The sequence below is a fragment of the Protopterus annectens genome, chromosome 1.part1 (genome assembly GCF_019279795.1).
Source record: "Protopterus annectens isolate FY-2018-M chromosome 1.part1, PAN1.0, whole genome shotgun sequence".
Lineage (NCBI taxonomy): Eukaryota > Metazoa > Chordata > Ceratodontiformes > Protopteridae > Protopterus > Protopterus annectens.
Window position 1 is genome coordinate 299,369,117 of NC_056726.1, and position 15,632 is coordinate 299,384,748.

A 15,632-nucleotide genomic window follows, 5' to 3' on the forward strand; every position below is an offset into this window, starting at 1 on the left:
AAGCTGTGAAGGTCTGAAGACACCCTCAGAAGCTGATGCCTGCACAGCAGCTCCGGACCCATCTGAGGAGTTAGTTTCCGTAGGCCCAATACCTTGAGTTTCCAGAGGCCTAGTTGTCTCCATGTGGGAGTCGAAGGCGGCCTGTGGCTCTGAGGTAGCGGGTGTCTGGGGCTGCGAAAGCGCCTCACTGAGAACCGGCGACTGGCCTAGAAGAGGCTTCGTCGTCGGTTTTGGACCTCGGGTGTCTGTCCTTATCCTTGTCTTTGCAATTTTTCATAATTGCGGTCGTCAGTTGATCTGACGGCATAGTATAATTGAATCGGCGGCCAAAGTAGTGCAAAGCAAAATCAAAACGTTGTTTTATAGTGCGTTTGTTAAATCTAGCACAAAACCGACAACTAGTGACATCGTGATCAGGGCCTAGGCATGGAATACAGTAAGACTGGAAGTCCTTATGAGGTATTTGCTTCCCACAAGAAATAAAATTATTAACTTTTTCTGACATCGGTCTGAGGCAAGAAAAAGTTTCTAACGGGGTACTTAGCTTTATTGAAGACTTCGGATCTGAAATTCGACTTCGAAAATCTCAGGAGTCGGCCGACCGGCACTTGCGAACTGCTTTTGCTTCAGGCACCGTGCGGCAAGAAAGACTGAAGAAAATGGCGTCGGATGCATCTTTTATACCCCTGGCGCTCTGACGTCAGGGAAGAAGCGACAGCAACAGACGCCGGACCAAGACTTTGGAACTCAGGCCGACTAAGGGACCGCCTGACGGCAGGGTAACCCAAGTGTGATGACTGCAGCAGTGTAACACGATGAACATCTACTTTCTAGTTAAAGTTATCAATAATAGTAAGAAATATTTGTAAAAATAAGGTTTTACTGGCCCGAGCTATTGAGAACCTCCGATCTGTTGCAGCGGCAAACTAGATCTGAGGTAACTTTAGGTGCATCATTGGATAGGGACTTGGCCTCGGCTATTTGAAGACCTCGAGCTTTGTAGTAGGCCGACTCTGAGTCGAGGAATCGGCTCCAAACCCATCTGTAAGAATGAACGGTGAGATAGAACAACTTCACATGGTACGTTTGGCAAAAAAACACTTTGCATCACCAAAGAACACCATCCCCACAGTGGTGGCAGTATCACGCTTTCGGGTTGCTCTTCTTCAGCTGGAACTGGGGCTTCAGTCAAGGTGGAGGGAATTGTGAACATTTCCAAATGCCAGTCACTTTTGGCCCAAAACCTTCAGACATCTGCTAGAAAGCTAAAGATGAAGAGGAATTTCACCTTCCATCACGACAATGACCCCAAGCATACATCCAAATCAAAAAAAGAATGGCTTCGGCAGAAGAAAATTAAAGTTTTAGAATGGCCCAGCCAGATCCCAGACCTAAATCCAACAGAAAATCTGTGGGGTGACCTGAAGAGGGCTGTGCACAAGAGATGCCCTCTCAATATGACAGATTTGCAGCGCTTTTGCAAGGAAGAGTGGGCAAATATTGCGATGTTAAGATGTGCCATGCTCCCACCCAAGAAGACTGAATGCTGTAATTAAATCAAAAGGTGCTTCAACAAAGTATTAGTTTAAGGGTGTGCACCATACCTCCCAACCGTCCCGAATTATCTGTTTTTTGCCGAGTTTTGGGGTCAAAAAATGGGGTGCCACGATTCCCGAGTGGCACCCCTTCATTTCCGATTTTTCAAGTGTATTTTTTTTTTCTTTTTTGTCCTGCATGCTGCTGACATCATCGCGCATGTGCGATGACGTCAGCTCCATCAGCCTGTCGGAATTCAGCATTCGCGTACATTGTGCATGCATTGCCAGTGTGTTTTTGAATGCGCGCGAGTGGGAAGGAAGTAATGACTGCTTTTCTAAATGGATATGGCTGCCTGCGAGAAGGACACACTTATAAATGGATTATTATGGGAATATGCGAGCGCCGAGCGGAACGGACAAGTTCAGGTAAGGTGCGTGTGTGTGTGTGTGTGTGTGTGTGTGTGTGTGTGTGTGTGTGTGTGTGATGACTAGTGTAGTGTGCACTTAGTGGGCATGGCAGTGGAGGGTGAAAATGTAATCAGTCTTTCTGGCACTTTTGACATGTATGAGATGTGTTTTGTGACTGTTAATTAGGGGCTACCTGAATTCGTGTCCGTTTATCTGTCATCTTTTGTACCTTTTCTGTTTCACTTATTTGTTAAACTGCAATAGACTAGAAGAACAATGTGTAAGCTAATAGTAAGCTCTGGGGTAAAGGCGTGGTTCTAGTTATAAGCATGTGATCAGAGTTGCAGAAAACACGGACATACCACTGAATGTTAGGTCGGGATTCCCACCCCCCCCCAGCATTTTATGTCCATCTCATACGCATTTTTTTCTTTCTTTCTGAGAAGTGGAAGATTGTGTGTGACTGTTGTAATGACAGTTGCTGGGAAAGGGAAGGAACAAAGGGCTTCCTGTCTTGCTCAGTCTTCAGTAAAAAGGACTGAATGGTTCTGTTTTTGGTTTGTGGAAAACAAGAAGGAAATGTTATCTAGTTGGTGCAAACAAAACCTGCATTATTTGATTTTTAATGTACCTGCACGTACTGAGAGGTGCAATTACAGAGTAACAAACAATGCAAAATAACATTCATGGAAAGAATTTAAAAATACTGTTTCCACTAACAGAACTGTAGTATACTCTTGATGCTCACTTGACAGCAGATGTTGTTGGGTATCCTTACTGTACTTATTCTATATGGAGATACACTGACACAAGATGCTGAGGTTGTAAGGGTACGAACAGTAGTATGAACCTCATGTGTTAACTTTTATTAAGTGTTAACAGTCACAGCAATGGATGGTGTTTTTTTAACTATGTTGAATTTCACATACTAGTCAAATTATTACACATCTTACCTGTTTTACCAGTGTTTAGTTCCTCTCTCACAGAGTCATTTTGTTTTTAACTGGCATCTATCTCTAACAACTTTTACTTGCATCATCTGCTTGCTCTTTAGTTCATCTCTCATCAGTTTTTGTTCCAGACATTTTTTTTCTTTTGGTAGTCATCTGGCATATTTCTTTCCTTATTTTATGTATTTTTGTTTGTTCATCAAAGTAGAAGACTGGTCTGTAGGGACCATTTTTTGGTTCAACCAACTGATGCAAATTCTCTGTGTAAAACAAATCATAGGACTGACTGTACATGAATGTGACACTCAGTCGTACAGAGTTTATCTGTCCCAAAGTCTCACTACAGCTGTTTTGTAAGGGAAGAGCTGAGTGAGGGTGAAGGAGCATTCTGGATTTGGTGGGAGGGAAAGGAGCAAGGGGGAAGAAGGATGGATATGTGAGATGTACGGGAGTGAGGAAGCAAAAATGGATGTAAGGCTGAGTGGGGGAGAAGAGCAGTAGTTAAGGAGACTGAGTAGGTGAACAAGGACTGGGGCTTAGATTACCTTATTTTGTGGAAGCAGTTGCAGTGTGCTTCTTTGATTGTAGTGTGCCTCTTTGGGCAGTTTTGTCATATTATTGGTTCATGCATTTTGTTTCATTGTCTACAGTATAGCCTAATGGAAAAATATTAAACAATAAATTTAAAATGTGCTCTGTCTAACAAGTGTGCTGTATTATACAAGGAATATAACTTAATAAAGTCAGGAAGGTGTATCAAAGAAAAGAACACATGTATGTTTCTTGTTTTGTGTGCAAGGGGCCAATGATTTGAAAACAGCTCAAAGGTATTCTTTATCCACCACTGGCCAGATGTATTTTCTTTGGATGTGGTGTGGGTTTCAATGCTGTTTCAATGAATGTGACTTTCAAGGGCAGAGAAGTTTTAATGCCAAGTCTATTTTCATGGTAAGACCGTATTGCTTTGTTTAGCAGATGTTTGTTAGTGTTTGTGCATTATTATGCTGCAAAATGTAAAAATAAAATCCAAATAATCATTGTAGAAGTAAAGCAGTATGCACGCATTAGTGTTTATGGTAAATGGGGTGAAATAACCAAGTAATGGAACATGGGAATGGCTGCAGGAGAACTCTGGTGCCATATTTTGGTTGTCTTTTCTTCAGTGTGCGTTTGAAAGTTGGTATCCCACGATTCCATTGGAGTGGATGGGGTTAAATAATTATGTATGCAAATTAGATGTTAATCAGCGTACAGATTTGTACCTATTTTTCATGGGCCTTGTCCAGATTTTTGATGTTTCCAGGTTGAGAGGTATGGTGTGCACACATGTGCAACCAGCTTACTGTATTTATTTTATTTTTTATATTTTTCCCTCAGCAGACTTGTTTTTCAACTGAACTGTACAAGTTATAGGTCACATTAAAGATGGAAAAAGTTTTGAAATTATTTATTGTGGTTTCATTTTTTTATATCACAAAAACCTTGCATTTTAACAGTGTGTACACTTTTTATATCCACTGTACATACACACAGACACACACGCACAGGGAAAGTAACCATTGGGCCACCATGGTGATCTTTGCCCTGTTCTCCACTGTAGTGGGATCTCGGAATTGGTATATTTCATTAGGTGGTGTGGGGGGGGGCAGTCCCCCACGTTAGTGGGTTTAGTTGGTTCCCGTTCATACTATAGTGATCGATGGCCCAGTGGTTACTTTCCCGGAGTTAAATTGTGATGTTCTGCAAGTTCGGCATTGTGAACTTGCAATGCTGTGGTCTCGCTGATTTGCAAGTCGACGTTCCAGTAAGCAGACGTTTTAAAGTAGATCCCCCCCACACACATACATACATATATATATATATATATATATATATATATATATTCACACACACACAGGTGTGTGTATGTGTATATACATACACACTATATATATTACACACACACACAGATACATACCCCCACACGTGTGTGTGTCCTCCTTTGGATGAAGTGCCTAGTAACTATTAACTTGTTTTCAGTTTTGCCAGCCATTCACAATTGCATACCACCAGCAAACCTTTTTTTAATGTATCAAAGGCAATTTATTCTTCAAGGGCAGCAGGCAATGAATTTATAGATGAAGCACTGAAAAGCAATGTTGTTTGCCAGAAGCAACCTCATTATTTACAGTGACCTTTAGCGTGGAAATATTTAAAGGACTTTTACTTCTGCAGAGATTGTGTACACTGACTGATATTTGTGGATTATAATGACAGTTTGCGAGGCCTTTTATGGATGACATTCTGAAATAGGTAATTTTGACATTATTGATTCATACATTTTGTTTCACCGCTTACTGAAACAATTTTCAAAACTGTGTAAGTGGTGATGTATTAAACAAGGAATATAATTTAATGTCATGAAGATGAACCAAACACATGTATTTATGCATGGTCCTAAAAATGTGTGTGTTGGGGGGGGGGGGGGGCAAGGTTTGACAACAGCCTAAAGGTACACTAAATCCGCCATTGTCCAGATACATTTTCTATGATATGGGTTTCAATGCAGTTTCAATGAACAAGTTTCAAGTGCACAAAGGTTTACTGTTGCTCATGCCAAGTTTGTTTTCATTCTAACGCTGTACTGTTTTCTATAGCAAATGACTAACAGTGACTGTCCTATAAATTCTGAAATAGAAGTTTTACATTAAATCCAAATATCTGTATCCATTGTGGAAGCAAAGAAAAAGCTTGTATGCACACTGAAAGATATGAACAGTGTTAATGGTAATGGGGTTGAGACAGCGCACACTGGAATGGGGGGGAATCATTATCCTGCCTTGGGCCCCATTGACCATGATCCAGCTCTGCCACAGAGTGCAGAGCCAATGCTTTACAGGGATCAAGTGAATTAAACTCTGCCTAAAGTAATGTATTCAAAGTCAACAGGAGAGCCCCCTACCCCATTAATTATCATTTATGATCCCACAGATGATCCAGTGTAAACATCCCCTCCAACCACACCAAAATACATCACCTAACACTTGTGTTATTGGAGGCAGTGATTCTCCCTGTGATCCTTTACTGTCCACATCTGGATCATGCTCTCAAGTGTCACTCACTTTTGTTAGTGTTGCTATCAATGTGCCTAATGGCTATCAGACCTGGAAGACTGACTATAATGCTAACTAGTTTTGTCTTCTGGACCTGTTTTCAGCTTGTAGATGGTAAACCTTTTAGTTTACTCTGCTAACCAGTTCATCCCATAATAAGAATAAAAAAATGATACAGTAAAATTAAATTACACAGTCTAGATAATTTTTTTTTAGATTAACACTTGAGTCATCCAGAAGAAAACAGTTCTTAGTACCAGGTGCAACGACACTACTAATTGTTGCAAAAACAGCTTTGCACACAGAAGAGCGTACACATTTATTTTAATAGCTGAATGTGCAGAAACCTGTACTTCTGCAGGTTGATGCGAGGTAGCCAGACATGCATTGCTTCTGGGATCTGAAGAAACTTGTTCAGACCCCTTTAGAAAAAAAAGTATCAAATGGCTCAAACCTTCCTTTCCTCCATCTACACTTACCAGCATCAATGGCACACATATAATGATATCTGAAGGTGCAGCCCTTGCTGTAACAACCCAAGGTGGCGCCAGGCTCCTGGCAGTGAGAACATTTCTGTAAACAAGAACAGGAAAAAATGAACTGCACACACAGTTGGTAGTCCACACATTCTAATTTAGTACTGTTTTAAGTCACTGCTTTGTAATAGAAGTTGGACAAATAAAATTAATATCTAGACAGCAATCCTCACTTCAGACATACATATAAATGGTGTCCCAGAAATAATCCAGAATTTATCTAGAGTACTGAAACGCACGCCAATAAAGCATGATGAAGTTAGGCAATCTGGTTCAAATTTTCACAGATTTTTAAGATGTGATAAAAGGATTCAAATATTTTCCTTGACTAAATGAAATTTTCCACCATTCTCAAAATAATTACAGAAGTTTTAACAACACATATGTGCTGGGTTTGCAACTGGTCCTTTTCATCTCTTTTATGCTGCCTACAAGACTTTCGAACAGACAAGACTGTTTACTAGAGAACAAACTAAATGCAGTGTATAAATTCATGGACACTGTCAACAATGTATTATAAAAACGTGTTGTAAAATTTTACACTCAAAGCATTGCAGATTTGACTGCTAGGTTAGTTTATGTGAAATAACTTCAAATCACAAAATGAAGCTTGTTCAATGCATCAGATCAGTTCAGTTAACATGCTGACAACCCATGGCTAATGACAGACTGAAGAACTTACTTATACAATTTTTTTAAGTTTCATGTTATATTCAGAACCAATCTTCATGAGAAGCAGTTGTGCTATATTTTATCTGATGAAAATAATGTACTAAGTATCACTTATACATTAGAAAAATCCCATACTGTCATTAATTACATGTAAAAATATTAACTAATTACAGAATTAAAAAATATATTAATGGCCATGGAACGTAACAAGGAGGTTATGAACGTTTTACAGCGGACAATATTGAAATCCACCAGGCTGCTATGCTTTCCATCTCTGAGTTTTAAAGGGATAAAAAGTAAGAGTCAGGAATTTCAGTCATACTGATTACCAGCTTGTTAAATGTGATATTTAGAAACAGAAATCTGAATGGTTCAACTGCATCATAAATTATTAACTTAATATGAGCCTCCAGGATCCATCTTTCCTGGACGTAAGGAACAGCGTTGAATAGAACCCTTTTCTTGACAGAACAGAGTGGCAGCTTCTATGGTTCCCTGTGTTATCATCTCAACTAGGAGGGCTCCAATGAGGTGTTCATGGTATTCTGGAACTGCTGTTCAGCTTCTTTTTTGTGGAATGATCAGAAACTGAAGCCTGTTGCATCTGGAAACAGTCTGCAGATCCCACTGGTACATCTGACCAATAACTGTAGCAGGAGGTCAACTAGCCTCTTATTGTGGTGCATGGTAAGGGAAAGGGGGGGTTAGGAACATGGTATGAAGGGGGTGGATGAATGACAGGGAGGAAGATGAAGAGTCACTGCTGCAATTTGCTGGGATCCGAGTCCTTTGGGATACCAGACCTCCTCCTACCTTCTTGCAATTTCCTCATTGGTGTGGCCATCTTAACCCTTCGGCTGTTTTTCTCCACCCATCTCCATTGGTAACAGCTTTACTTGGGACGGGTAGTTTATGTTTAATTTTTTACATGGGGTGAAACATACTAAACTCCATGGTTTTCCCTTTTTCAGGACAGCAATTCCCTACCTAAGAGGCCATTAAAGCATTGCACCTTTACATCCTGACACAAGGACTGAATCCTCAGTCAAGAATGTTTCGATGATTAACGCAGTAATCAGCAGCCTTGGATGCTATTCCACAGTATGACAACTGCATTTTGAGGTACACTGTGCCCAAGGGGTAAAATAAGCCTGGATGTAATTCATGACAGAAGCCCTGAAGGTTTTGTGTTCCACTCTCCCTCCTACCAACCACTATACTGACGTTGCTTGAAGACCTGGTACTGGTATTACAAAATGAAGACTTGGCAATTCAAGGCCTCAAGGCCAGGGCTGCTGAAATAAATACCTTCTTCCCAAATCTGTCAAGTAATCTGTCTTCTCTACGACTAGAAAAAGTACTGCACCCAAGAGACAGTCTTGCTCACCTACCAGACTCCTAGCACACTATTTGCTTCTTATATGATTTTTTGTACAAAAAAAAGAAGTTATGTACTCACCATAACGTTCCATCAGAGTAATCTACTTCATTTGTCTTCAACCTGTGGGATACCGGATCCGAGCCGGCAATCTTACTAGCATCTGCTTTGAGCTCCAAGCTCCTCCTCTTACCCATAACACACCTCCACTACCTTCCAACCCCCAGATCGAGTTTGCTGATAGTTATACTGATAACCCAACCTGAAAAAAATATTTGTGACCTATAACTGCAGCCTGTAGGCTGTCTATATGACAAGGTCCAGGGGAAGGAGGGAGGGACGGTTGGAGACAAATGAAGTAGAACTACTCAGATGGAACGTTATGGTGAGTACATAACTTCTTTATCTGAAGTAGTTTACTTAATTTTGTCTTCAACCTGTGGGACAGAGTCCCCAGCTACTAAACTCCTGGGTGGCCCTCATGGAAGGATATTCCGGAGCACCGCAGAACCAAAGGATGCTCTCCTTCTGGAAGTCAAATCCAATTTTTAATGAGAAATAAATGTATGAGATGAAGACCAACTAGCTGCAGAACAAATACCATCCAAAGAGACTCTAGACCAAAAGGCCACAGACATAGCCATGGACCTAGTGGAATGAGCTTTCATCTGACCCGGAGGATAGACCTGAAGGATGCATGAAGAAATCCATCTAGCAATAGTGACCTTGGAGATAGGTTTACCCAAAAATGCTTTAAAGAAAGATGCAAACAATTGATCGGATTTACGGAAAGTTTTTGTCCTATGTAAATAGAATCATAACTGTTTATGAACATCCAGCAGGTGGAGTTTGTTTTCCATCTTGTTAGCAAAATTAGGAAAGAAAATTGGTAAATTGATGGTTTGATTAATATTAACTGGTGATGCTACCTTGGGAAGAAAGGATGGAGTGGTCCGAAGGAAACTCCATCTTTGTGGAAAATCATATAAGGAACTTTGACGGACAAGGCCTGCAGTTCTGAAACCCTTTTTGCACAGGTAATAGCCACCAGAAATGCTGTTTTCCAAATTAAGAATTTTAGATCTGTGGTTGCAGCGGGTACAAAAGGCGGAGCGACCAGAGCTTGAAGAACCATAGTAAGGTCCCATGGGGGAACAGGATTCTTGACCGGGGGGGCGTAACAGAAAATTCCCTTTGATAAAGGCTTTACACAGTCTGGAGGAGGCTCTACAGAGGAAGAATTGTCACCCACATGAAAATACGAAATGGCAGCCAACTGAACCTTGGCAGTAGAAGAACTAGCTCTGTGTTGAAAAATATCAGCTAGAAAATCAAGAATGGCAGAGATAGGAGCCGTGAAGGGGTCTAAACTCCTTTGAGAGGCCCAAAAGAAAAAACGTTTCCATTTACTGCGATAAACCTTCCTGGTAGAAGACTTATGAGCAGCCACCAAAACAGACCTAACTGAGGAGGATAATCCAAGAGTCCTAGCAATCATGAGAAAGTACAGTTTTGTACCTACCATAAATGTAGATGTTCGAGTGTTCACACTGCTGCAGTCATCACACTTGGGTCATCCTGCTGTCAGGCGGTCCCCGCAGTCGGCCAGAGTTCCAAAGTCTTGGTCCGGCGTCGGATGCTGTCGCTTCTTCCCTGATGTCAGTGCGCCAGGGGTATATAAGAGGCATCCAATGCCATTTTCTTCAGTTTTTCTTGTCCCAGATGTCAGGTGCCCCCAAGTAGGTAGGCAATACATATTGCTAATTAAACATGTAAAGGAAATAAAAGGAATACCTTTAGTTACAAGCAAATACACCACAAAGGTTGTACAAGATAGAAAGGCATAGAAAAGTTCAGCTAGGTCAGAGGGGATGGAGGGAGGGTAACCTGGACTGCAGCAGTGTGAACACTCTAACATCTACATTTATGGTAGGTACAAAACTGTACTATGTTCATCGTGTTACACTGCTGCAGTCATCACACTTGGGTTGAATCCCAAAGCTAAGGATGGGCGGTGGAGCTAAACAGGGTTTGGAGAAGCTAGTAGGCCCTGCAGAACTGCAGTGGCAAAGCCAGCTCTGGTTTTAGAGTACAGAGGTAAGTGATAGTGCTTGGTGAAGGTGTGCACTGAACTCCAAGTTGCAGCCTCCAAAATATCCTTGGTTGGTACCCCTCGGAGAAAGGCTGTTGATGTAGCTGTAGCCCTGGTGGAATGGGGCCTAATGCTAGCAGGTACAGGTTTCCCATGATGTGTGTAGCAGAAACGGATACAATGTCCTATCCATTTTGAAATGGTCTGTTTTTAGATCACTTTTCCTTGTGATCCTGCAGCATAGGATACAAATATAGCTGGTCAGATTTTCTGAAAGCCTTAGTTTTATCCAAGTAGTAACGTAATTGCCTGTGAATGTCCAAAAAGTGCAGGAGCCTTTCTCCTTTGTTCCAGGGGTTTGGGAAAAAGGTGGACAAATGAATGGTTTGGATTAGGGCCACACTGGATACCACCTTTAGCATAAAGGAAGGGTTAGTTCGTAGAGCGACTCTGTCTTGATGAAAAATGATGAAAGGCTCCACTGCCATTAGGGCCTGTAGCTCTGAGACTCTTCGTGCTGAAGTTATTGCTAGCAGCAGGACAGTTTTCCATGATAGAAACTGTAAATCAGCTGTAAAAGCTGGTTCAAAGGGCGGCAGTGTAAGCTTTTCCAGGACAAAGTTGAGATCCCAAGTTGGTGTTGGTGTTCTCTGGGGCGGTCTTATGTTCTTAGCCCCTCTGAGGTACTGTCTTAGCAGTGGATGTGAAAATATAGGAGGATCCGTGTTGTAGTGAGCTGAAATCATGAGGCATGGATCTTAACAGATGAAAAAGAAAGTCCTTTGTGCAGCATCTCAGTTAAATATTGTAGAATCTGAGGAATATTTGGAACAAGGGGATTTTGGCCTTTAGCCTGGTTCCAGGCGCAAAATCTTTTCCATTTGTCTGAATAGGTTTTCCTGGTGCTGGGCCTCCTGGCCTCCAGAATGACATCCATAACAGTTTTAGAGAGAAGTGGTGACTGGTTGCTTAGGTAATTTGCCATGCAGCCAGATTTAAAGTCTTGAGCTGGCTGTGTAGAATCTGATTGTTTTGCTGAGTGAGCAGGTGAGGAATTTGAGGCAAAATCCATGGTGGGCCTTGAGCCATGTTCCTTAGTACTGGATACCAGTGTTGGCGTGGCCAGTCTGGAGCAATGACTATCATTTGTGGCGCCTCTAATCTGGCTTTCAGCAGCACCTTTGCTAGAAGAGGCAGTGGAGGAAAGGCATACACTGTTAATGTTTTCCAACTGAATGAGAGGGTGTGCACTTTCCAAGCTAGTGGGTGGTATGTCCTTGTGCAAAATTTCCGAAGTTGGCAGTTTTGGGGCTTGGCAAACAGATCTATGTCTGGGCACCCCCATTTTTGAGTTATCATTGCAAATACTTGTGGATCTAGTTTCCACTCGTGAGGATCCATGATGTTTCTGCTTAGATCGTCTGCCAATGTGTTTTTCTTTCCTGGCAGGAATTGTGCTTGTAGTTGAACTTGGTAGGTCAGTGCTGTGTTCCACAAGGTCATTGCTTGCCTGCATAGGGGGTAGGAGTGTGTGCCCCCTTGCTTGTTTAGGTACCACATTACCGTGGTGTTGTCTGTCTTTATTAGGAGTTGTCCTGGATGTAGGAGGTCCTTGAAAGCTGTTAGGGCATTTTGTATAGCTAGCATTTCTTTCTGATTGATATGCAGATGCCTTTGATCTGTAGACCATTTTCCCTGAATGCACTGTCCTGCCATGTGTGCTCCCCAGGCATAATCCGATGCATCTGTTGTTATAGTTTGCCTGGCTGTGGGTAAGATAAAAGGCTCACTCTTGTTGAGGTGACATGCCTGAGCCCACCATAGAAACTCCTGTTGAAGACAGGGAAGGAGTGGTATTATTGTTTCCAAGCTGTGCTGTGTTGAGTCCATACGCTTTTCAGGTACCTTTGTAATTTCCTCATATGCAGTTTTGCAAATGGTATTAGTAGTATGCAAGATGCCATGAATCCCAAGGCCTGCAGAATTTTTCTTGCAGGGAGTTGGGTCTTTGTTGCCATCATTTTGAAGTATTGAGTCAGTTCTTGTTTGTCTGGCGTGAGATAAGCCATCTGGGCCATTGTATTTAAGCTGGCACCCAGGAATATTATGTCTTGTGAGGGCACTAGGTTTTGATTTCTTTTTGTTTACTGTGTACCCTAGGCAACTTAATAGGTGTTTGACAAACGCCAGATGCTTTAAAAGAATGTCCTTGCTTTCTGCTTGAATAAGGCAGTCGTCCAGGTATGGATATATTTGAATTCCTCTTTGTCTGCAATATGCAATTACTGGTGCCAGGCATTTTGTGAAGACCCTGGGAGCAGTAGATAAGCCAAAGGGCAGAGCAGAGAATTGATGAGTTGAACCTGCAATAAATCGGAGGTATCTTCTGCAATTTTGTCTGATAGGGACATGTAGGTATGCCTCCTTGAGATCCAACGTTACTAGCCAAGCCTTCTTGCCCAGCATGGGAAGAAGTTGCTGTAGTGTTAGCATCTTGAATTTGGGTACTTGCAGATAAGTGTTTAGAATTGAGAGGTCCAGAATGGGTCTCCAGGCTTTGTCCTTTCTGGGGACTAGAAAGTGTCTTGAGTAAAATCCTTGTCCTTCCTCCTGTGTAGGTACCTGTTGAATGGCTCTCATGTCCATGAGAGCTGTAATTTGTTTTTGAGCCTCTGCCCATTGATTTGGTGGCAGGTTTGGCATTCCTTTTATCCTTGTGAAAGTGGAATCTGTATCCTTGTGAGACAATATTCAGGACCCATTTGTCTTTTGTGATGATGTGCCAGTTGTCTGCAAAAAAGTGCTAATTTTCCCCCCAAGGGAGCTGCCAAGAGAGATTTGCTTGGCAGTCTGAGGGTTAAGTCATTGCGTTTGTCTTCTGATAGCTTGGGACCTGTCTTCTCCTCCTTTCTGGGTTGTGGTACCCCATTGCTGAGGCTTGTAAGGGCCTTGTGACTGACCTCTGCCCCTTGGACGTCTGTATTTGCCCCTCTGTGGTCTGTCAGAAGCTGGAAAGGACCAGTTTTTTGTTGGCCAATTTCTGCTGAAACGAGGGGGTTGAACCTGTAAAAAATCCTTGACCGTCTGCATAGATTTTGCCTTAGCCTCCATTTTCTTTAAAACCTCTTCTGCTTTTACACCAAATAAAACATCCTGCTGTAGAGGTGCATCCAATAACTTTGCTTTAACATGATCAGGTAGGGTTTGTTCTTTTAACCAAGCATGCCTACATATGACAGACCCAGTCACTGCTGCTCTACAGGAAGCCTCCAATGAATCAAATCCACATTGCAAAGTATGTTTTCCCACTTGTTCAGCTGCATGCAACAAATCTTGCATTTCCTTGAAATCAGGCTGCTCTGAATGTATGATCATTTTTTGTTTTAATTGAGACATCAGGTATTGCTGATATTTCAGCATGTGAAGCTGGCAATTTAAGGCCCTCATAGCTAGAGTAGCTGAGGTATATACTTTCTTTCCCCATCTGTCTAGTGCTCTAGAATCCCTTTCAGAGGGTACAGGATTTTTAGCAATAGAGGCCTTAGCCCCTTTGGGACCCTGGGAAATGGTTTCTGGGTCAGCAACAGGGCTTTTATATAGGAATTTGTGTGAGTCAGGGACTCTGGAGTATCTGTCTGGTTTGGCTGGTGCAGGAGGTAGAGAGTCTGGGTTAAGGCTAGATTCTAAATAAACATCATCCACAATGTCTAACACGGGTGGAATAGCAAGTGGTCTGTGCTGGGGTAGTAAAAGGAACTCTCGGAGCCTTTTCTTAGAATCAGAGTAATCCTGGCCTTCCCAGTGGAAATGTTCACTCATAGTATGTAAAGTTTCCCCAAAAGAGTAGTCTTCTGGGGGAGATGCTGAGGGAATAGACTCTTCAGCATCAGAATCTTCATAAAGGGGAAAAGAGTATTCCTGTTCCTCAGAAGAATCTGAGGAAATTGAGACCTGGTCAGAGGAAGCGTAATCCTCCTCCTGTCTTGGCCTTTTATCAGGAGGAGGATGGGAACCCCTGATTAGGGTAATTAAATCTTCAGCCATCTTAAGCATCTGTTTCTTAGGCATGGGGGGCTTGTACTGGAGACTGCTGTACAGTCTTTTTTGCTTTTAAAGGAGTTTTCAGCTTTGCATAGGAGTTAATGGTGAGTGTAGTCGGTCTGAAGACACCTTCTGCAACTGAAGGCGTTTCAACTGCACCGGAATCTCCTTCAGCCCTAGAGTCGGAAGGGGCTAAAGATGAAGGCTGTGGAGGCCTAGTAATCTCTGCTTGGGAATCGGAAGCAGTCTGAGGTTCTAAATCAGCGGTCGTCAGGGGCTGCATAGGCGCCTCACTGAAAACCAGAGAACCGGCGATGGGTCCAGCAGAGGCCTCGGAGTCTGGTTTGGGTCTCGGCTGCCTGTCTTTATCCTTGTGTTTTTTATGCATTCTGGTCGTCGGTTGCTCCGACGGCATGGTATAATTAAATTTCCTACCAAAGTAATGTCGGGCGAAATCAAACCGACGTTTTATAGTTTGTTTATTAAACCTAGCGCAAAACCGACAACCTGTGATGTCGTGGTCCGGGCCTAGGCAAGGAATACAATAAGAATGAAAGTCCTTATGAGGTATTTGCTTCCCACAAGAAATGCAATTGTTAACTTTTTCTGACATTGGACTGAGGCAAGAAAAGATTCCCCAACGGGGTACTTAGCTTTATTGAAGACTTCGGTATGAAATTCGATTTGAAAATCTCAGGAGTCGGCCGACCGGCACTTGCGAACTGCTTCTGCTTCGGGCACCGCGCGGCAAGAAAGACTGAAGAAAATGGCGTCGGATGCCTTTTCTATACCCCTGGCGCACTGACGTCAGGGAAGAAGCAACAGCAACTGGCAGCGGACCAAAACTTTGGAACTCTGGCCGACTGCGGGACCGCCTGACGGCAGGATAACCCAAGTGTGATGACTGCAGCAGTGTAACACGATA

The 15,632-nt window shown here is 42.5% G+C and overlaps 1 protein-coding gene across 9 annotated transcripts in view; it reads right to left on the bottom strand.

Annotated features, from left to right (window-relative positions):
* Positions 1 to 15,632, bottom strand: part of TCF20 (transcription factor 20) — a 2,163,179-nt gene that overhangs the window by 236,849 nt on the left and 1,910,698 nt on the right. For all 9 annotated transcript variants that reach the window (XM_044074657.1, XM_044074648.1, XM_044074720.1 and 6 more), the window contains one exon: positions 6,468 to 6,561. In XM_044074657.1, coding sequence (XP_043930592.1) covers positions 6,468 to 6,561 — 94 coding nt within the window. The remainder of the gene's footprint in view (positions 1 to 6,467; positions 6,562 to 15,632) is intronic.